Genomic DNA, 22,295 nt, shown 5'->3' on the forward strand with positions numbered 1-22,295 from the left:
TACCTCTGTAAACCCATCCAGAGTGATTATGGTGCCTAACCTGGTAATGACATTGAGTGAGGCACACAGCAAAGGCAACCATCCTGTGAGATGAACCCCAAGACATTCTGGATGAAGCCTAAAACACTCATCCACTAGTGCTAGGCCACTGGGCTTTATAATCATTTACTTATTTAATCTATATAGTCTTAATTTGGTGTCACGCAAAGAGCCTCTTTTGGTTCTGTAAACTAAAATCTATAAACTTAAGCCTTAATGTTTGATGTTTATATCTCTTAACACCATTCTTAGTTTTTGAAGATCTATACCTGGTACGCTGTACTGTTACCTGAGTTAGCCATGCATTTGTGGAGCGTTGCTTTCTTGATATTAATCAAACTAACGCTTATACTGGGAAATGTCTAACATGGCCTGAAATGACCTTTTAGAAATTTAAAGTGGTACTAAAAATTTGAAACCAGCTTGTCTTATTAAATGTTTAAAGTACATAAGATATTCAAATTTCATAATAAAAATGAAGGATTTTACTTTTCATGGTAATTGGCAGAAATTGGATTGTAAAACATAGACATATGATCGTGTAAATACTAAATAATTTCAAGTTTGGCCTATTATGCATATACAGTGAACAATGAATAAAAAAATATGAAATAGTTTAAATGCTTTAACTTAAAAAAAAAGTTAGAGCAGATAATTTAAAATTCAAATGTACAAGGTTCAAATGCAATTTATTTTGAACTGGAATAGAATTATTAACGATGGAATTATTAATCATAAAAGCCTCCTGTGCTGCCCCTTGAGTTTGAAAATGTTCAGGGAATGTAGCCTTGTAACACCCCAATGATTTTGTTGTTTCCAAATGCCTGAATATTGTAAACGCCTCAAGCTTTTGGTTCCAATTACAGTTCAAATATTTGGAGTCTGGACTGTTAAAACTGAGAAGGTTCACTCACATTACAACGCAGTAAATGAAATGAGAACAAATGGTGAAAAGATGCAAGTTCTTTTATAATGTCTCTGGTCTAGTTTGCATTATAAGCTTGCTAGAATTTTATGAACCTGACAAAGTTTTTGTCAAACTCAGTGTGCCAGTTTTGGCATGTCATGTACGTAGTTTCACTGATACCCACCTAGTGTATTTAAAAACCAGCTGAACCAAAATGGGACCAACCATTTTGATATGTTTGACCTTTGGAAGCACAGAACTGGGTTTTGAAGCAGTCCGGTGTCTGTTTCTTGAGTGATCTGGGGGTTTGGCTGGTTCCTGTTTTGGACTGTTCTGGATCCGCAACAACCCGCAGTGTAGAAAAAGGATGAAAAATGGACCGTAAAGGTAAAGAAAACAGGAAATCCATCCTCCAAAAAAAACCCTTGCTAAGAGTCTTATAATGATGCCACAGATCTCTTTTGCTTACTCCTCTTTCATTGAATAATTGTGAGTATTTGGAGTTTGTGGCTATGTGATGAAGAGATTTTTGATTCAGAGTGTGGTTGGAGCAGATTTGCATTGTTTGTGGATTGCCTGGTTCGAATATGTATTGCATCTGTGTGTCATTTTGTTAATTCCACCCTTACCAGTTTGAATTCAATATGTCAGCTGCTTTTGGTCCGGCCTGTCCCTTGGTTGTTTCCAGTTCGAGTTCCAACTTTTAAAACAATGTACCTACTTATGTTTATGTCTTATTATGGAATAATGTAACCTTTTCTATGGGTTATCTTTTTATTAATTGATTGTATATGCCACATCTAACAACTAATTGAGAACTTTATTGTGTTTTTATGAAGCATGTTCTGATGCATAAAGGTGTATGGCTATCACCTTATGTCAGTAACTTTCTGGTGTTGCAGAATCGAAAGATGAACAGGAGTGACAGGAGAGACGGGGCAGAGCAGGGTGCAATCTCAAATGAACTTGCAAACGCTATCAATGACGGTCTTTATTTTTATGAACAGGTAGACATTGATCTTGTTTGTATCTTTATGGGTGCCAAGAGAAACATGGGCAAGCGGGCATTTATATTCAGAGAAATCAATTGTCTTCAAGAGTATTATCCTGTTTATCCATTTCTTAGTGGTGTGGAATGGCTATTGCCATCTTTCCAATCAGCAGGAGCTACGAAATGGGCGGTCAGAGAATGATCAGAGGAGTCAGCTAGGCTTGGAAACCAAACCTATTACAAATGATTCCAGGTCAGCTGGAATTGGTGGTGGCACAAGTTCTAAACCAAGTCTTGGTGGGATTGGGAGTAGCAGCTGTGAAGGATATGTGCAGTCCAATACAAGGAGGAGATCAAACAAAGGTGGTGGAGGTAGAATACAGCCTTCACATAAAGAACGGTTATTTCCTAGCATTGCTCGAAATCAAGGCACAGGACTTCGCAACCGACAAAGCATCATATCAGAAAGTCCACCTAGTAATTCTGTTGGGTTTTTCTTTGGATCAACACCACCAGACAACCATGGGTTAGTATAGTTGTCTGATTTTTACAATTTCTTCATTTCAAAGACTTTTGGTGTCCTATATTTTAGTTTAGTTTTATGGTGTGTTTGGAGATGTCTTACCTGGATGAAGTAGAAGGGAACATTGAATTTCTGATATCACCTTCTGTTTTGGCTAGGGGAACAATGGCATCCTCAAAGCTTGCATCTTCTCCTCATGGATCATGTCTTGGCAGTGGCAGTTTTGCTGGAAGTAGTTCGCCAGTTGGTTCCATGCCAAAGTCTTTTCCTCCTTTTCAGCATCCAAGTCATGAACTTTTGGAAGATCATGGTTTTAAACAACAGAAGTGAGCTACATATAAATTGAAGGAATACAGCCATGCCTCAAATGTTATAACCTGAATTATAGTCGATAATAATATCTCATAGAATGTTTTATATGCCTGTTTTCTTTCTTCTTTCCTGATATGTGCTGCTTGTTGGGTCTAGATATTTGAAATTCTACAAGCGTTGCCTGGCAGAGCGCAAGAGAGTTGGTACTGGTTGCAGTGAGGTAGGGTTTTTCTTTTTCAGTTGCTATGTTTGTTTTGACAAACAGGAGTGAACAGATTATTGTTTTATTTATAAGTTATTTCTAACGCATATTGATTATTTATTAGCAGGATATTAACTATGAATAGTTTTCATCTTGCTTAATATCACTTTATTTTTAACCAACACCAGTGTATTGGGGACTCAAGAGAATATGTCTTTTTAGTTCATAAATGTGATCATCACTGCATTGGACTGTTTGCACAATTAGGAGATTCTGTAATCCTTAAACGAAAGACTGGGAAGCCCCAAAACATAATTTTGGTCTAGAACTTATATGACTCTCATTGCTCAGGCAGCATGTGACTTTTTGACAAGAACTGTTGTCCCACTGAAAATATTGAATTATACTTGTACTGAATATATCTACTTTTTTTGAGTAGGGAGCTCTGAATAATCTTAAAAAATAATCCAGTCCTTATCCCTGTGGATTAAAGTCTCGTAGAATGTTCATTGTCATGGACCCGTCTTGGTCCCTAGGTATTAATTGGTATTTTTCTGAATACATCTTGAAAGAGCTTCCACAATAATATAACCAGATAGAATAAATGAAATAACAGTTTTTGATTTTTCAATTGGTGGAGAAAATTGCAAATAACATGCTTTAGACTAGTAGGGCTATAACAAACTGTTATTCAAGAATTTACAAGTCTTCATACATTAGAAACTATAAAAGAAAAAGTGGTGATACCACCTCCAGGATTGTTTGACTGACATCATCCATAAGTTTCTTCCTCAAGGCTTTGGAGCAATGTTGCAGGAAGCTTCCCCCCCCAAGATCTAACCCCCGAAATGCGGTCTGCACGGATGCGTGGGGGAAGCGCCTCCCGAAATGTGCTTCGGAAAAACCGAAACACGTTTTGTATTGATAAAGGCGCTTCCTGAAAATTCCGGAATCGTCCTTCTAAAGTGCGTTTCGGACGATGTTCGGCTGTACGAAGCGCGGCTCTTCAGAGGCCGAATCGTACGGATCCCGTACGCGCTTCCAAAAATTGCGCCACGCAACCTAAAAAAGTTAGTTTTTTATTTTTATTTTTATTTTTTTGTGAGTTTGCTTGTTGTGGGTGGGTCCACCTTGGGTTAGGGTGAGGAATGAAGGGAATACAACCCCCATTCATCCCTCATTTACTCACTTTGAGTTTATGAGAGTTGGAGAAGAGAGGAGAGGAGAGGAGAAGAGAAGAGAGGAGAGGAGAGGAGAAGAGAAGAGAGGAGAGGAAAAGAGAGGAGAAGAGAGGAGAGCTTGGAGGAGTGAAGGAGGAGGAGCTAGGAGGAAGAGGAGTGTTATGTAAAAAATTAGTTAATTTCAGGTTTATTATTTAATTTAGGTTTAGTTAGGCGAAAGGGCACGATCATAAAATCATGCCCTTTCCTAAAGGGTGTCCATGGCAGTATTTAAGCCAGGAAACCCCATTGTAAAAGACATCATCTGTCTATTCATTTATTAATAAAGTATTTTTATATATATTTCTGTTATCCGGAAGTTTTACACTTCATCTGGTATCAGAGCCATCGAATCCCCCTGCCTGTGCTGGTTTCACCATCCATTCCATACTTCCTCACACCCTCACCATCGCTGGTCCACATCCGCTGTTCCCTTACCACTCGTTGACCCTGTCAAACTCTAGATTTTGACATTCTATCTGTGTTTTCCGCTGCATATCCTCACTCGACCCTCCACCCCGACGCTGTTCATTCCATCCCTGCACCTGTTCCCTACTCTCTTCTCCATTGTCAAACCCTCTACCTCTACGTGCCCTTGTTGTTTTTAGGAATTTCCACCGGTTGTGGTCACTCCAACCGCAGGTACTGCTATCGTTCTGAAACACCAAACAAAAAGTGCGTGTGGGCTAAGCGTATTCTGCGTGGAGTAATACGTGGGTGATATGTTGGACCATTGGTAGGTGATACGCGGAAACATCGGTGGAAGACTACTGAGGGTACGCTAAACCATCGGTAAAATCTGCGTTTTTTTTCATCTGCGGTGACTTGCGTCGTTTTCCATTACAGTGGGCTCTTCCCATTGCGGGTGATCTCTGCGGTGATATCCGCTTGAGGTTTGTTTTTTTTCTTTGAACGAGGTGACCCCCCATCAACTAAACGTGACTAGTTGTGACAGTTCTGTAATATAGATATAATATAATTTACAATATATATATATATATATATATATATATATATATATATATATATATCTATATATATATATATATATTATAATATATATATAAAAGTTATATAACAATAATTTTAACGTATCGTAAATTAATTATATATATATATATTATAAATTATATAACTTAATTGAGTTATAATATAAGATATATATATAACGGTTAATATATATATATATATATATATATTATATAATATAAATATATATAAGTTATATAATATATATTATAAATTTTATAACATATAACTTTAATTTTAATTTAGTTATAAGTTTTATATATATATATATATATAAAAAGTTAATTTAATTAATTAAAATTATTTTAATTAATTAAAAAGTTATATATATAAGTTAATTTAATTATTAAAAGTTATATGTATAAAATTTATTTTAGATAATAATTTTTTTTTATTATTAATTAAATTAAATTATTAAATTAATTTAATTTAATTATTTAAAAAAAAGAAGAAGAAGAGGGAGAACCCTTAAACTGGCAGATAAATACACGCCCCCGCAAACCCGCTCAATGTCGACAATGACAATGGCGGATTTCCAGAAAAGGTTGTTGGAGGCAGAGCAAAAGATAAATAACAACCATGACGAGGTCAGTAAAAGATTAAATGAAGTCGAGAGCAAGCTGGGGGAGCAAGCGGACAAAATAAAAAAACTTGAAGATACGACAAATCGAATAGAGATAAAAATGGAAAGTCAATATGTCCAAACAGAAGTAAACTTCAAAGAGGTCTTAACAATGCTAAAAGTTCTGTGTAAAAGGTCGAATTGTACGCCCGAACAACTACTGAAAGAAGGTGAAGAGAATCAAGAACACGTCACGTCGGATTCAGCTAAGTCCATAGACTCTCATGACAAGGTTGAATCCCCAAAAAAATCAGCGACACCCCACCAAGAAGCAAGTAACACAGTCTTTACAAACAAGCAACTCTGGGATAACTTTACCAATCAACACCCTTTTTTCGCTCAACTAGTGGCAACATACCAGCGAAGGGCAAAGGTCGAGATGCCTAAATTTGATGGAAACGAAAAAAACAATGTTGCATGGATAAATAAAGCAGAAGAATACTTTGAGATATATGACATCACTGACGATGACGAAAAGCTCAGGCATGCATCCATGAAAATGGAGGGAGAAGCATATAACTGGTATATGTGGTGGAAAAAGACAACACATGTCGTTAGCTGGAGGAAATTTAAAGATGCATTCTTCAAAAGATTCCAAGGTGTAAAGGAAGAAGAGTTCTTTTCAAAACTCATCAAACTACGACAAAAAGGAAGTGTTGATGAATACACTCAAGAATGGGAGACCTTAGTAACACGAGTACCTGGGTTATCAGAATCTCGTCTAATTCAATCATACATCTCGGGACTCAAAACCCATTTACGAGCAGAACTTGAGATGCATGATATTACATCTATAGAAGAAGCAAGACGAAAAGCAAAAACAGCTGAAAAGAAATCCGAACCAATATTTTGGTCAACAGTGGAAAAAGCTTATGCAAGACGAAGGATACCCCAGTATGTGGACTCAAATAATACAAGATATGTTCCACCACATCGTCGTGAAGATGAAAAATCTAATGTGGAAATGCAAAGGATAAAAGAGGGCAAATGTAAATGCTGTGGTGAGAAGTGGGACCCCAAACATAGATGTGCTAAAGGAAAAGAACCAAAGAACCTATATAATTGTGAAGCAACCAATGATTCAAACCGTGAAGATTATGACGTAGAAGACACAGAAGACGCCCCAGAATTCTCACCAGAACTAGATGATGGAAGTATTCCACAAGTATCATTATCAGCTATGACAGGTATATCACAACCTCAGACTTTAAAGTTAAAAGGACACATAAAGAAGAACAACGTAGTGGTTCTCGTCAACTCTGGAAGTACACACAATTTTTTAGATACAACTGTGGCGAAGAGACTCAATATATTTTCATTCCCCTTACCAAACATGAAAGTGATGATAGCTAACGGTAAAAAGATTGAAAAGGTGGGAAAATGCCATAAGGTTAAATTGCAGATTCAAGACTTCAGTTTAGAGTCTCCGTTTTTCACAGTACCGTTAGGAGGAGTAGATGTAGTCTTAGGTATCCAATGGCTACGAACTTTAGGTACTTATGCCGCCAACCATCAAGTACAATTTATAAAATTCAAATGGGGAGGTCAGAAGTACAAACTACATGGATTCCAAGCACCAGAAAATCATGTTGTATCATCATCTCAGATGATGAAGTTGAGTCGAAGAAGAGCACCTGCCTATGCAATACAATGTCACCAATTAGAAATGTTATCTGCAAATATGACCAGAGAAGAATCACCAGAGATTCAAGACCTACCTATGAAGATCCCGCCTAATACAGAAATTGAGCGTAGAACAGAAGTTAAAACAGAGTCAAACCCCATCAAGCCATACCGATATCCACATCTCCAAAAAGCGGGAATTGAGAGATTAATCCAAGATCTTTTAAAGTGTGTGACCTTGATCATCTTGGAGTATCTCATCAAGTGGAAGGACTTACCCGAAGAAGACGCTTTCTGGGAGAATGAATCATTCTTCAACAACATCCATCGTTACATATGCTTTGAGGACAAAGCATTCTTTCGAGAGGAAGGCAATGTTATGTAAAAAATTAGTTAATTTCAGGTTTATTATTTAATTTAGGTTTAGTTAGGTGAAAGGGCACAATCATAAGATCATGCCCTTTCCTAAAGGGTGTCCATGGCAGTATTTAAGCCAGGAAACCACATTGTAAAAGACATCATCTGTCTATTCATTTATTAATAAAGTATTTTTATATATATTTCTGTTATTCGGAAGTTTTACACTTCAAGGAGCTTGGAAGACTTCATCTACAAGAGCTAAAGAGGTAAGTGCAAACCCCAAACTCCCTTATTTTTTTGACCTTTTTTTTTTGTATTTTTCTCCTCTTTCTCCTACTATTTACCATTGTTTCTACTTGCTCCTTTACTTGCAGGTTGTCCACCACCTATATCCATATTCCAAGATGGTGTTCTTTAGGCTTCTATGTATCATATTCATTCCACTTTTGGTTTTAATGATGGCAAGGGGGAGTAGAAATAAAAGGGAAGAAGCACAAGAGGACAGTGGTCCTAATATGAGTGACCCAATGTATGATGAGGAGGAAGGGTTTGAAGAGGAAGGGGATGAAGTTGAACTTGAAGGGGAAACTGAAACACTAGAGGGGAAAGTTGCATTAACACCCTTGTGGAACTATGTGACCAAACTTGAAGGGGGGAAGGGTGGTGGAAGCTACAAATTTTTGTGCCCTCATGGTTCTCATGGAGGAAAACCATATAGTGGTTCATATACCCGTGTGAGGAGGCATCTTTGTGGGGTGCTGGATAGTGATGATAAAAAGGGTCCCGTGGGGATACAAATTTGCCCAAACATTTAATCTGAACAAAGAAGAAAATACATCCAAATAGAGGAGGCTGCGCAACAAAAAAACAAGAAACAAAAAATTCATTCTGAATCAAGTGCAACCTCTTGATTTGGTAGCTCATCTCCTCATGGTACTTCTGGGAGCTCTGTAGGTAAAAGAACAATAGGGGATTTCCTTAATGTTGCTGGGAGAGATGATGTGGATGGAAAGATAGTCCGTGTTCTTTGTGCTTGCGGTGTACCATTCAATGTGCTTCGCTCTCCCTATTGGCATGAAATGGTAAAGGCCATCAATGAAGCCCCAAAAGGATACAAGTCCCCGAACTATGAGAAAGCTAGAACAATGTTATTAGAAAGAGAAAAAGCTAAGGTTCAAAGAGCTTTGACATGTTTTACAAATGAGTGGGTAGATTCTGGGGTATCCATTGTATCAGATGGGTGGAGAAATATTAGAAACCAACATTTGATAAATGTTCTTGGTGTTTCTGCTAGTGATGCAGTATTTATTACATGTCATGACTCCTCCTCCATCAGTGCATCTACACAAAGCATTGCAGATCTCTTATTGGAATCAATCAAAGATGTTGGTCCGAATAATGTGGTTCAAGTGATCACAGATAATGTAGCAAATTGTAAGGCAGCAGGAAAAATTATTGAGCGTACTCATCCACACATCTTTTGGTCTGGGTGCCTCTTTCACACATTGAACCTTTTGATGCATGATATTGTGAAGCATAAAGAATGTGGGTGGATTACTGAGCTTTACAAGAGAGGGAAGCAACTCATGAAATTCATCATAGGGCATACAAGGGTAAACTACTTCTATGGCACTTACTCCAAGTTGCAGTTGCTTAAACTTGCAAAGACAAGATTTGCCAGTTATTACCTCACCTTTAGGCGGCTAGTGAAGGTGAGACAATCTTTAACTAATTTGGTGTGTACTGAAACATGGGATGAAATTATTATTAACACTGATAGAGATGGTGCTAATGCAGCCAAGGACACTATTCTTGACATGTACTTTTGGTCACAGGTTAAATATGTTTTGCAATTCACCAAACCAATTTATTACATGATCAAGTTTGGTGATTCAGATCGACCAATAATTGGGGAGGTGTATGAGCAAATGGATAGCATGTTGGGGTAGATTAAAGACATTGTTGAGCCTAGAGATATCACCTTGTACAATTATATTCGGGCAGAGGTGGAAAATCGATGGGAAATGCTAAATGTTCCATTGCATGCATTAGCATATGTTTTGACACTTAAATACTATCATCCATCATGGCTTTCAACACCAGCGCCTTGGGGGGGGGAGCAGGAGAAAACCACACCAAGATCAAGAGGTTCACAAAAAATATATGATTGCATTGAGTAAATTAATCCCTGATGAGGAGGAGGCTGCCATGGTACAGAGACAATTGAGCAACTATACGCTTAAGACTGGTCCATTTGGGAGCATGCATGCAATTAAAGATCGAGAGACTTTTTCTTCTCGAGTGGTGGAACATGCATGGAGGGGCTACTCCATTTCTACAGACTTTGGCATTGCGGGTGCTATCACAGGTGGTAAACACTTGTTCTGTAGAGAGGTGTTGGAGCTCTTATTCTTTCATCCACAGTGTTAAAAGGAACATGTTGAGTTTAGACCGCGTAGAGAGCTTGATTTATGTTCATTACAACTTGCGATTGTTGCCCCATTACTGTGATGATGCAAAGACTAATAAAGACCTGTTGATTTGGGACAATAATCCAGAGGAGCCCAATTTGGTGGATGGAGTGTTGCGATTAGAGCAATTAGAGGATGCTTTTATCCAGGTATGTCCATTGTGGTATGAATTTTCCTTATAAAGCATTTCTCTAATTCGTGTTTTTTATTTTTTTGTTAACTAGTGTTTTTGTGTTGCATGAATTTTTTGAGCGATTCTAGGATGATGATGATCATGTTGAGATGCCACCCCAATTTGGTCCCTTGGTTCCTAGGTTCCATGGTTCAACACCAACAGCAGGGGGTTCGTCTTCATCAGTTTCAGTGCCACTGCCACAACTTCCATAGGCAACATCTTCTTCATTGTCACCACGTGGAGGCCCACCACCACGTTCTCTTCGTGGTGGAAGGATGAGAGATTAGTAGATATATTCACTATTTACTACTTTTGTCTTAGATTAATCATTAGACTTATAGGCTTGTGAATTTGAACCTTTTTTGTCTTGGCGGTGACCAAGTGACATATTTTGTAAACATTATTATTTGAATTTTGGACATGACAAATGTTGACAGTTGCTCACTTGCGAGATAAATCATAATATGCTCTATGTTTTATGTTTTATAATATGCTTAAAAATTTGATGTATGTTTGTAATTGCGAGAATATAGATGGTTGATGTACATACTGGTAACTACAATGGAATCATCGATGCCATATCTGTTTTGATTTATGCAAAAATATGCATGTTTTCATGTCTTCTACAACTAATTTGGTATTTGGGATGTTTGTTTTGAGTATAAATGCAAAAAATATATATATATATATATATATATATAGCAGATGCTTCGCTTCCTAGATTTTTGGAAAATGACGCTTCTGCGTCCTCGTTTCGTCCCCGCTTCGTGCAACATTGTTTTGGAGACCCCTAAAACCCACCAATACTTGTGATCAAACATACCAACAGAGAAAATATTATGTGCTATTACATGATTGGTTATAATATTCGGGGGATTTTAAAAATATGCAATATTGGGATGTCTTGGCAAGAGTCACAAGACATTTAGATAGTTTCTCAGTAATATTAATCCATCTTGACTAGAACTGGTGTTACAAAGCACCTTTGCATGGCTAGCCGTGTAACTGCATTTTGGATTTTCGCTGGCATCAGAGCAAGATGGAAAGTGGACACTTCAATTATGGAGACACAAAAGTAGGTGCCAAGGTGGGGCACATTGGGAAGGAATAATTCTTCACTGCAAATTGGGAACCAGGGCTTTTTCAGGAAACAAAAATCCATCGTGTACAAAATTCAGTGTGTATAAGTGGCATGACATTGGGACATGTGGAGATGCAGACCCCTAACACATGACTTGATGGGACACATCAATACACACACACACAATTTTAACATAAAATATAGACATGAAGTCCAGACACATTTATTCACACGCCATGACAAATATGCGTGTTGTTCTAGGTTGCACTGAAACGGATACGAGAACAGATACGGATATGGGGTTTGAAACGTATACAACAAAATTTCAAAAAATCCCGATACGATACGACAAGAAAATGACACACACACACACACAAACACACACATATATATATTACCATTCATCTTTTAGAATGTAGAATGTAGAATCTTCCTTTTTAACATTTTAAGGGTGGATTCCGATCACGATTTAATTTGGAAATGAATCCAAAAAATTTTAAAACCCTTGGAAACGTATCCAATTCCAAATCTGAACTTTCCGACTTTTTGAAACGGCACAAAAACGTTTTTATAGCGTTTTGGACAAGGATCGTATTCTTTTCCATATCGGAAACAGGGATCTGCGTTTCCAGCAAGTTCTTCAGGCGTTTCCAGTAACTTAGGTGTTGTTTTTGAAACATTTTGAACAATTGTAATTGCCCCAATTGTACAAAACGCAGAGACATGTGATGCCACATTGTATGACTGACATGGGACACATTTCCCATACATGTCGACACTTAGGTATTGCATGCCTGCATGTCCAAATGCTAGAGATGCAACATGCATCATTGGGAGGATGTGTCCTGTTTTAGAGGTGTACACATATTAAACCTAACATCTGCTTTACATCAGAGTAGGGTTTTTCTCTAAATGGAAAAATAATACTTTGATTTATTTGGCACCTCATGATAAGCTAAGCGAAGATAATTTACTAATGTCCAACTAATGACAATAAAAGTAGGTCAATGGGACTAAGCGCTTTATGAGGCACTCTCGGTGTGAAAGGTTTTGAATTAACAATCTCATCAAATTGGTTTTGGTCCATGGATTGCATAGAAATTGATAACTTTAAATCTCTTTCAATTTATTGATTTAATATAATTGGAAAAAGGCACACCCAAGACAAATATAGAATAAGACAAATTGATCCCTGGTGAGGAGTGTGATACCATGCAAAGACAATTGAATTGACTACATTAGTGGCAATGGCAGACCTTTGGGACCAAGAATGCAAGTGGAAATTGAGGGAGTCTACCTGCTCTCGAGTAATGGAGCATGCTTGGTGGTGTTGCCCTACAACTACAATGCTTGGGAACATGGGTGCTTTCACAAGTGGTGAACACTTCTTATATAGGGAGGTGTTGGGGCACCCAAAGTTTCATCCATAGTGTCGAAAAAAGCATGTTGAATGTAAATTGGTCTTAGAGCTTGTGTTTGTGCACTACAACCTATGATTCTTGTCCCATGACAATTGTTTGGGTAAACAGGGTAATCCATACAGGATTAACACCTTTAATAACCACTCACACATCCTGATCAAAGATCACAATGCTTATATTTTTACATGGTTCAAACATTAACTGGGAAAAAGTCCACTACCCCAACGAAAACGACCACTTGAGTTTTTTTTGTTTTGTTTATTACCATGGCGAGTCAGTAAATCGTTGGAGTAATTTGGTGGAGATCTAAGATCAAACCTAACAGCTACCACAATAACATCAAGAGTATATCGAATAGCTCGTCAGCCAGAAATACTAGGAATTTATGAGTTAGCAAGAGCTGAGTCTTCATGAGGGCAGGGGAGCCTACTCCTTCAACCTTATCACAACAAACCAAAGATGCCCCCTTTGGATTTGAAACTTGGTGGAGGGGATAACATCCCATTGTGCCAACCACTTGGTCGTTCCACGAGGAGAACACTTGAGGCAATTTTATTAATACAAAATAAAATATTTTACATAAGGGAGTTCTCACAATTGATCATCGGCGATGATCCTCCGTGTCCTTTAAATAGAGATCATGGACCAATCGCGTTGTAAGCCACGAATCAATAATTGTTAGTATTGAGGATAATATGAGCCTTTGGCTCACTCTGTTTAGAACATATTGTGACCATCAAATTGCAATGCAACCAATGCATACGAAAGAAACACACTTTTACGTAATAAACACATTAGAGTAGGTTGAACTTAATTAATTCCTAAGTGTCTAAATATCCTAACATCACCCCTTAAGAACAACTTTGGATAAGATTGAAGGATTTACAACGGTGACACAATAAGAGAATGAAGAAGGCACTAGAGCCTATCCCCTCTTAATGATGAATCAAAGTCTAGAAAATTTTGCTTCTGTAAGAGACTTTATGAAAATGTCTACAACTTGATCATTTGTAGGGAAAAATTGCACTTCAATAACTTGATCAGGAATTAGTTTTCTGATGAAGTAATGTGTTTGTTGCATTGATGCCGAACTTGATTTTTGGCGGGCTTCTTGGCACTCTAATTGTCACACTAGAGGGTGGTTGGACGCTGTTGTTGGAATCTAAACTCGAAAAGGCTCTGTCACAACCACGATTTCTATACTTGCATTAATCTCTTTTTGGTACACTGCTTCTGCTGCGGAAAGAGCAATAGCCAACTGCTTTTTACAATTCCAAGTGATAGGTCCAGAACCAAGATTGAAAACATAACCCACAATAGACTTCTAATCATTAAGGTTGCCAAACCAATTTGAATCAGTGAAACCAGCCAACAAAGGATCCCCCGTGCACTATAATGTTCCCAATTTGAACTGTACCTCGAATATATCGTAGTATAGTTTTTGCTACTTTCCAATGACATTCATATGGTGTTTGTGTATGCTAGGCAACAAGACAAAAAACAAAGTGAATATTAGGACATGCATGAGTGAGATATTCATATAATAGGTTACCAACTAATCAAAAGTATAAGGTGGAATCAACTTTGAGTGTAGTGTAGTTAGTAGTGTTGAAGAAAAGTGTAACTAGATTTAGTATTTGTCAATATAATTTTGATCTTTGTACCTGTCAAGAAAAGGAAATATTATTTTTATAAGTTATAGGAATGAGTTTCTTGGTCATTCCATAGATCTAGGAAAGTCAAAGAGTCAAAATTATGTTAAAGAGCTCTTCTTGAGCATTTATGTAATATACATGGGTCAACTGAGTGTCAAGTAACCCTCCAAGACAAGCACCATCCTTCAAAGAAGAGGACTGCAAGCAAAAACAATGAAGAGAACGTCATGTCGACCTCAAAATATGTATATTAATGTAATGTCGCTCGAATAAAAGACACAACGATTCACCTGGACACGTCGACTAATTATGGAGGACGAACTACTATAAATACCTAACTAGGGTATCCACAAAACTGCACAACAAAATTTTGGACAAGTCTATGAAATCTCAAATAGGTGGAGGATAGAATCTCGGATGGGTGCAGGACAGAATCTCGGATGACACAGTGGGTGCAGGAGACACAAAATCTTGGACACTCTGTAATCTCGAATAAGTGCAGGTAGATCGAACAAGAGTACAATGGACAATATTCAGATGGATAAGGTGTTACAAGTATCTCGAATGGGCAGTATAATGCCTCGATTAGGAGAAGGGTCATGTCTCAGCATACTTATGAAGAGAAGAGTCAAGGAGAGACATTCTTTATCTCGACCTACTCTACACAGTCTCGGCATAATCATAAGGAGAAAGATTACAATGATCTCACAATAGTAAACTTTGTCTCATGAACACAATCATGACCTCAGTATAATTGCAGCCATGATCCTAATGAAGACAAAATCAAGACAATGATGAAGAAGGTGCAACAATGATCTAGCTGAAGAAATAGTCATGGTACAACAATGATGATGATGATCTTAACAATGACAAAGAAGAGGATTGGTGTCTTGGTCTTGGAGTGGCATAGTAAGTCAAGGGTCACGATTTTGGTATTCATCAATTGGAATCTCTATAAGTAGAATTATGTGTGGGTTTTCCTCTCTAAGAGGGAGAGGTTTTGGCCATGGCAGAATGCCAACTTCTTGAGTTCTTTGTTTTTGGTAGCAGTTTGATGAAGTAAACACTCAGACTGATAATAACAAGAAGATCAAGCTAAGATAAATTGTAAAAGCACTTCACAAATTGTTATCAAGTCTAGAAGAATCTTACTAATGCTAACAACCCGAGATTCTTCAACATGGTATTAGAGCTAAGGTGCTGAAGACAAAGTAAGGGCAAGCAAAAAAACATACAAGGACCTGCCTTCAAGAAGGGCATCAAAGCAAGTTGAAGGAATTGAAAGATCAATCTACAATAACAGTCTAGAATAGCAAAGGATTTTTGTCTATATAATCAAGGAGACAACCTTCAACAGTCTATACTACCCACAATCTTTGTGCTATGCTATTGAGATCTCAGTGCCACAATAGGATTAAGTAATCTCAGTCAAATAATGAAGTTTCGATGTTAACTCGGGTTCATGGTAGTAGTTTCAATGCCTCTCACAGCCTTAGTCTATGTTATACCACAAGCATCTCAATATAGAACAAAGGTGTTCGTTGATGGATCTCAATACCATAAAATGATCGTCATGGCAAGCAACATCAAGACTCTATGGTTCTACACAATGTTGCATACCACAAGGTTCCATAATCTACTTTTGTGATAGCAAGACAATGCCACCTCAAGCTCATCAAAAGTTTGCTAATCATAAGAATCAGATGCATAAGTCGAAGAAACTTGAAGACAAGAAGGCAAGATTCATACCATTACATCACAAATATCATTCGGAGGAAGCATTAATGCATCTGCTTCAACCATCATCAAAGCAATCAAGGTGAAAATTTCATCTTCACATGATTAGTAAGTATCTTTTCAATTTATATATTTGGTTAAATGACTTCATGATTGCAAGGACATCTATAGGGTGGATGGGTCGTCAAGATTCCTTGCATGAAGGAGGAGGATATATATAGTCCTCTAAGTAGCTGAAGTCATTAAACATATCAATACGTCTCCTTTGAATTTATGGAAAGGGATGCTTATGAAATATTCCCTCACATAGCAATATTGGAGGCATAAAAGTGATGTAGGTGATAAACTCATTCTCTAAAAATATAATGAAGAAGGTCACATGGAATCTATTCTTCATGAAAGTAAAAATGATATCTAGGGATGTAGGATATCTTCATAAGATCCCATCTACAAGATCTAGGAAGGAAGATAATCAACATCATTCTAACTGATAGGCAAGGTAACAAATGTCCATAGACAAGGAAGGTTACCACATTCTAGAATTTGTGGTCTCTATGCTAGATAGAGAAGTTAATGGCAAAAGCATTGAAGGTTAAAGAACTAAAAAATGTGCATAAAGGAAAGGGAAGGTTGGTCCTTAAACAATTGTATAGCTAAGATCCAATGTTATGGAAAGATGATGAAAAGAAGCTCATATCACCAGAGAGATGTGGGAAGCTGAAGAAAAGGGCCAAGGAAAGAGGGAGTAACAATGATTGAGATAATATCCCTCTCAAAAGGATCCTATCTTAAGCTCCTAAATCTTGTGTTATAGATATGACCATGATAATAAGATGCATCGTGGCATCATGGAAGCATTAAGAATAAGAGCTCGTGGCATCCCCATGGGAAATATGAAGGACAAAATCGATGGCAGTCAAACTTGAAGGATATAGCTCTTGGAAACCTCATTGGACATTGCAGCAAAGGAAGAAGTGATCCAGGACAAGGTTCATCATACATCAAGAAGGAAACATTTACTAGATAGGGTTATGCAAGATCCTCAAGATTCTTTGATGGAATCCTCATTGGAGGGTTCACTAATCTAGAGAAGAAGCAAGTGTTTCATCAGAGACTCCAACTTATGGAATTCATGGGATGATGACATGAGAAACGAAGCAGATCAAGGGATTGAAGATATTTTCAATCAAGGAAGCTACTCGAAGAAGCCTAGATGACCTAAAGGTTAAATGATGTATGTATGCTCGTTTTTAATATTATAATGTCATGTCGTATGCTTGCAGGTGACATGGATCATTACTTCTATCTTGAGAAGCATGATCAAGAGAAAAAGGACCTCCTCCTCTGAAAGGATGCAGGAAAGCATAAAGCTACACTGAGATGAAATCAACATAATATGTCCTCATATTAAGTATGAGGTGGTTGATTATAGTTAAGAAACTCTAATTGAAAGCTTGTTGAATGGAATGAGTGAGGAAGGAAGAGATCGTGAGATATGCAACCATGATGAAGGCAATCAACATCCAATAGACCAAGAAGATTTGACTAGGAATTCTCCCAGAAGGATATGAAGACTCCGATGAAAGTTTGAAAAAGATGGAGACACTTGACAATGGATATCTTTGGGAGATGTGTCAACGTGAATGCAGGATGTTGACACCTACAGGAAGATGTCATGATGAAGAGCCATCTAGTAAGGTACGATTTGATTTAATGTTATGTTTTGATTTCTTGAATAACATTTGGATGAGTGCATGCATGGCTATTGGAGCAAAAGTTGTAAGTACAAGTACAACTGGCATTCATGTGGTGGATGGAAATTCCTGAAAGAAGCATGGTGGGAAAGAAGTATCTATATGACGAAGGTTCCAAATATTTATCAAGAAGGCCACTTTCCATAAAGAAAGGAATGACGTGACGAACCAAGAAGGAAAGTGATCGATGGTTGATGCCTTGCAAGAAAGAAGCTCAACTGAATTTTATGATATCAAGGAAAGAAGTTGATCAAGCAGCTGAAGGACCCATGAAGAAGAAGTTGCTGATGAAAAGGAGAATCCCTTGTTAAGAGGGAGCTCTGACAAGTCCCTGATCAAGAAGGAGCTTGGATTGGGTCACCTCTAATTAAAAGGAGTGACAATTGTGTTTTCTATTTCATGTGTCATGCACTAAATTAGGACCAACAACAATAAGTCTTAGTGAAGGCCATGAAGAAAAATGTAGACACATGGTGGATGCATCCTCCCTAATTGAGAGGGAGAGATAGACACAACATTCTTGTCTTCACTTGGGACATCATGTCGGCCTCAAATATGTTTATTAATGTAATGTCGGCTCATATAAAAGACACAACGATTCACCTGGACATGTCGGCTAATTATGGAGGATGAACTACTGTAAATACGCAGCTAGGGTATCCGCAAAACTGCACAATAGAATCTCAGACAAGTCTCAGAAATCTCGGATATTTGCAAGACAAAATCTCGGATGGGTGCAGGGACAAAATCTCAGATGGACACAGTGGGTGCAGGAGACATAGAATCTCGGACACTGTAATCTCAAATAAGTGCAGGTAGCTTGGACAAGAGCACAGTGGACAATATTCAGATGGATAAGGTGTTACAGGCATCTCGGAGAAGGAGCAGTATAATGTCTCGATTGGGAGAAGGGTCATGTCTTAGCATACTTATGAAGAGAAGAGTCAAGGAGAGGCATTCTTTATCTTTGCCTACTCTACACAATCTCGACATAATCATAAGGAGAAATACTACAATGATCTCACAATAGTAAACTCTGTCTCATGAATACAATCATGACCTCAACATAATTGTAATCATGATCCTAATGAAGACAAAGTCAAGACAGTGATGAAGAAGGTGCAGTGATGGTGCAACCATGATCTAGTTGAAGAAACAATAATGGTACAACAATGATGATGATGATCTCAACAATGACAAAGAGGAGGATTGGTGGCTTGGTCTTGGAGTGGCATAGTAGGTCAAGGGTCACGGTCTTGGTATTCGTCAATTGGAATCTCTATAAGAAGAACTACGTGCGGGTTTTCCTCTCCAAGAGGGAGAGGTTTTGGCCTTGGCAGAATGCCAACTTCTTGATTTCTTTGTTTTTCATAGTAGCTTGATGAAGTAAACACTCACACTAATAATAACAAGAAGATCAAGCTAAGATAAATTGTAAAAGCACTTCACAAATTGTTATCAAGTCTAGAAGAATCTTACTAATGCTAAGTGCCCTAGATTCTTCAACAAGTAGTAAGTTTGACTTCAGACTGAAAGGGAGAAGGGGGTGATTGCAAGGAGAAGGGGGTGGTTTACAATCTCCCACGTGAAAATGGTGAAGGAGGTCATATGGAACATAGATTGGGAAAGAAAAATTCCTCCCTTGGTTTGCAAGATTTCGAGGCCAAGGAAATGATGCATATTTACCAAGTCCGTCATTTCGAGGTTTTTTTTAGGGCTTGACTTCACATGGGGTAAAAGTTTACTGTCACTACTAGTGAGGATAAGGTTATCCACATAAGGAACAAGGATTGTGAGATGGCTTCCTACTATCTTGGTGTAGACAATAGGGTTAGTATGACAACCATAGAAGTTGATATCATGAAGAAAACTGTCCATTTTTGCTTACCAAGCTCGAGGAGTTTGTTTAAGACCATAGAGAGATTTCTTAGGCCGACAAAGAAGGTTGGAGTCACTATGACCATAGCCACGAGGTTGTTCCATGAAGATTTCTTCTTGTAGATCCCCCTGCAAGAAAGTTGATTTAAGATCTATTTGATGGACCTCCCATGCGTATGAGGCAACAAGGGATAAACAAGGCATATGGAATTCATTTTGGCAACAAGGGCAAAGGTTTCAGTGTAGTCAATTCTTTCAAGTTGATAGAATCCTTTACTAACTATCGAGGCCTTATGTTTTTCAACAATTCCATCCTAAGTCATCAGATTTGCTCCCCCCATATGTCACGAATCCATCGTGTCAGACACAATTCTTAAGAGATACATGTCCAATTCGAAGCTAGATTGTGTCACGAAATTAGGATTAGTGCCCTACAAGAGTTTGATTTGCTCCCACAACGAATTGCAATTTTAGGACACGTGTCTGCCAAAAAGCGACCCTTAGGCTTGATAAAAGTCAAAATTGCGCTGCTTTTGCTGATTTACAATTGTGGTTTTGGAGCTGTGGGATTGTAGGAGCTACCAACAAAGGAGATAGACATGTTTTGGAGGTTATTCAGGATAGAAGTATGTGGATTTCCCTTCCATTTTCTTTTCTAGTTTTGCTACAACAACCTGCCTGCCATTTTGTTTACATTTTTTATTTATTTTTACAATAGTCATGGCTCTATCAAGGGCAATAGGGAAGGGGCAAAGAAAGGGGAGGAATATCCCCATTAGTAATTCTCGCCCTCATTTAATTTCATCAAGGTCTGCCAACGTTCCATCTATTGGAAGTGTGGCTGCAACAACAACTTCAAATGTTGAGAGAAACATCAATTTAGCAAGACAACAAGCTCAAGAAAGTAAATATCCCTGGTGGAAGTATGTTACAAGAGATCAAGGGCTAGGCAACAAGTTAGAGGGAGGAGGCAATGTTCTTTGGAGGAGCACATATTTCTGTGTGAATGCACACTTGTTGGGCTTACCATCTTGTGGAATTAGAGCATGTCTAGGAGTGACTGCATCTAAGAGGAAAGAACTAGAAAGAGAGGCCAATGTTGGTGTGGTAATGGTGGCTGCATCATCTAAGAAAAACAAGGTTGAGGGTCTCTTTCCATTCTTGAGGAAAGGCAGTGCCACTGCTAGTTATCCATTAGGGAGTTCCTATGGGAGTGCATGTCAAGCAACAAAAAGGAGGGCACTTGGTCCTTTGGACAAGATATTTCAGCAAGAGAGGCGAGAAGAGATTGATATCACCATTGCCTTCTTTTGCTATCTCAACTTCATATCATTTAATGTTGCACACACCTTTATTTATTGAGATGTGCCAATCTCTAACTCAAGGGGCTCCATCAGGGTATGTGCCTCCTTCAGAGAGGTTTAGAACTACATTGTTGAGTAAGGCAAAGGAGGTGGATAAAATGCTTGAGCCTATTAAATCAACATGGCCAAAATATGGGGTTAGTATTGTTTCTGATGGATGGACAGATGCAACACGCCATCCACTCATCAACTTCATGGATTCTTCCTTAAATGGACTAGTTTTCTTGAAAGCAGTGTATGTTCTTGGAAAATACAAGGACGCACAATATATGGGTGAGTTGTTCATTAATCTTATTGAAGATGTAGGTGTTGATTTTTATATGCAAATCATTATAGGCAATGCATCCGTTTGGAAGGCTGCTGGCATGATTGTGGAAGCTAAATATCCATAAGTATTTTGGACACCTTGCATTGCCCATTCCTTGAATTTAGCACTTAAATCTATTGCTTTTGGTGTACCTTGGATTGGAACTCTTATTGAGGATGCACAACATATCCACCACTTTGTACAAAATCATACCAATGACCTCACAATCTACAAAGATTACACACATCTATCATTGTTGAAGATTGCAGATACACAATTTGTCTCTACATTCATCATGCTGAAGAGGTTGAGGAAGGTCAAGACCGTTTTTGTGTCCATGGTTATTTCATAGTTTTGGTCTTTTTGGAGAAAGATAGACCAAGCAGCCTAAAAAATAGTCAAGGACATAGTTTTAAATGATACTTGGTGGGAGAGGGTAGATTTTACTATTAAGATCATGGATCCTATCATTTCTTTGTTGTGATTTGTGGATACGGAGCAACCCATCCTAGGGGAGTTTTATGAGGGATGGGATTGAGTCCTTGAGGACCATTATTTCTCAGGGTGAGTGCCCCAAGTATGAAACATTAGCGGAGGCCTTCTTCACCACCATATAGGATATTC

The 22,295-nt window shown here is 38.0% G+C and overlaps 1 protein-coding gene across 4 annotated transcripts in view; it reads left to right on the forward strand.

Moving 5' to 3' along the window:
• Positions 1-22,295, forward strand: part of LOC149164313 (la-related protein 1A-like) — a 171,353-nt gene that overhangs the window by 102,430 nt on the left and 46,628 nt on the right. For 3 of the 4 annotated variants that reach the window (XM_089432041.1, XM_089432044.1, XM_089432043.1), the window contains exons 8-11: positions 1,849-1,953; positions 2,108-2,463; positions 2,619-2,786; positions 2,929-2,992. In XM_089432041.1, the coding sequence (XP_089288167.1) occupies positions 1,849-1,953; positions 2,108-2,463; positions 2,619-2,786; positions 2,929-2,992 (693 nt within the window). The remainder of the gene's footprint in view (positions 1-1,848; positions 1,954-2,107; positions 2,464-2,618; positions 2,787-2,928; positions 2,993-22,295) is intronic. The other variant, XM_089432042.1, reaches the window with a different exon arrangement.

This window comes from Pinus tabuliformis, chromosome 5_1, assembly GCF_031772625.1.
Source record: "Pinus tabuliformis cultivar Carrire ecotype Pingquan chromosome 5_1, CPIR1, whole genome shotgun sequence".
NCBI lineage: Eukaryota > Viridiplantae > Streptophyta > Pinopsida > Pinales > Pinaceae > Pinus > Pinus tabuliformis.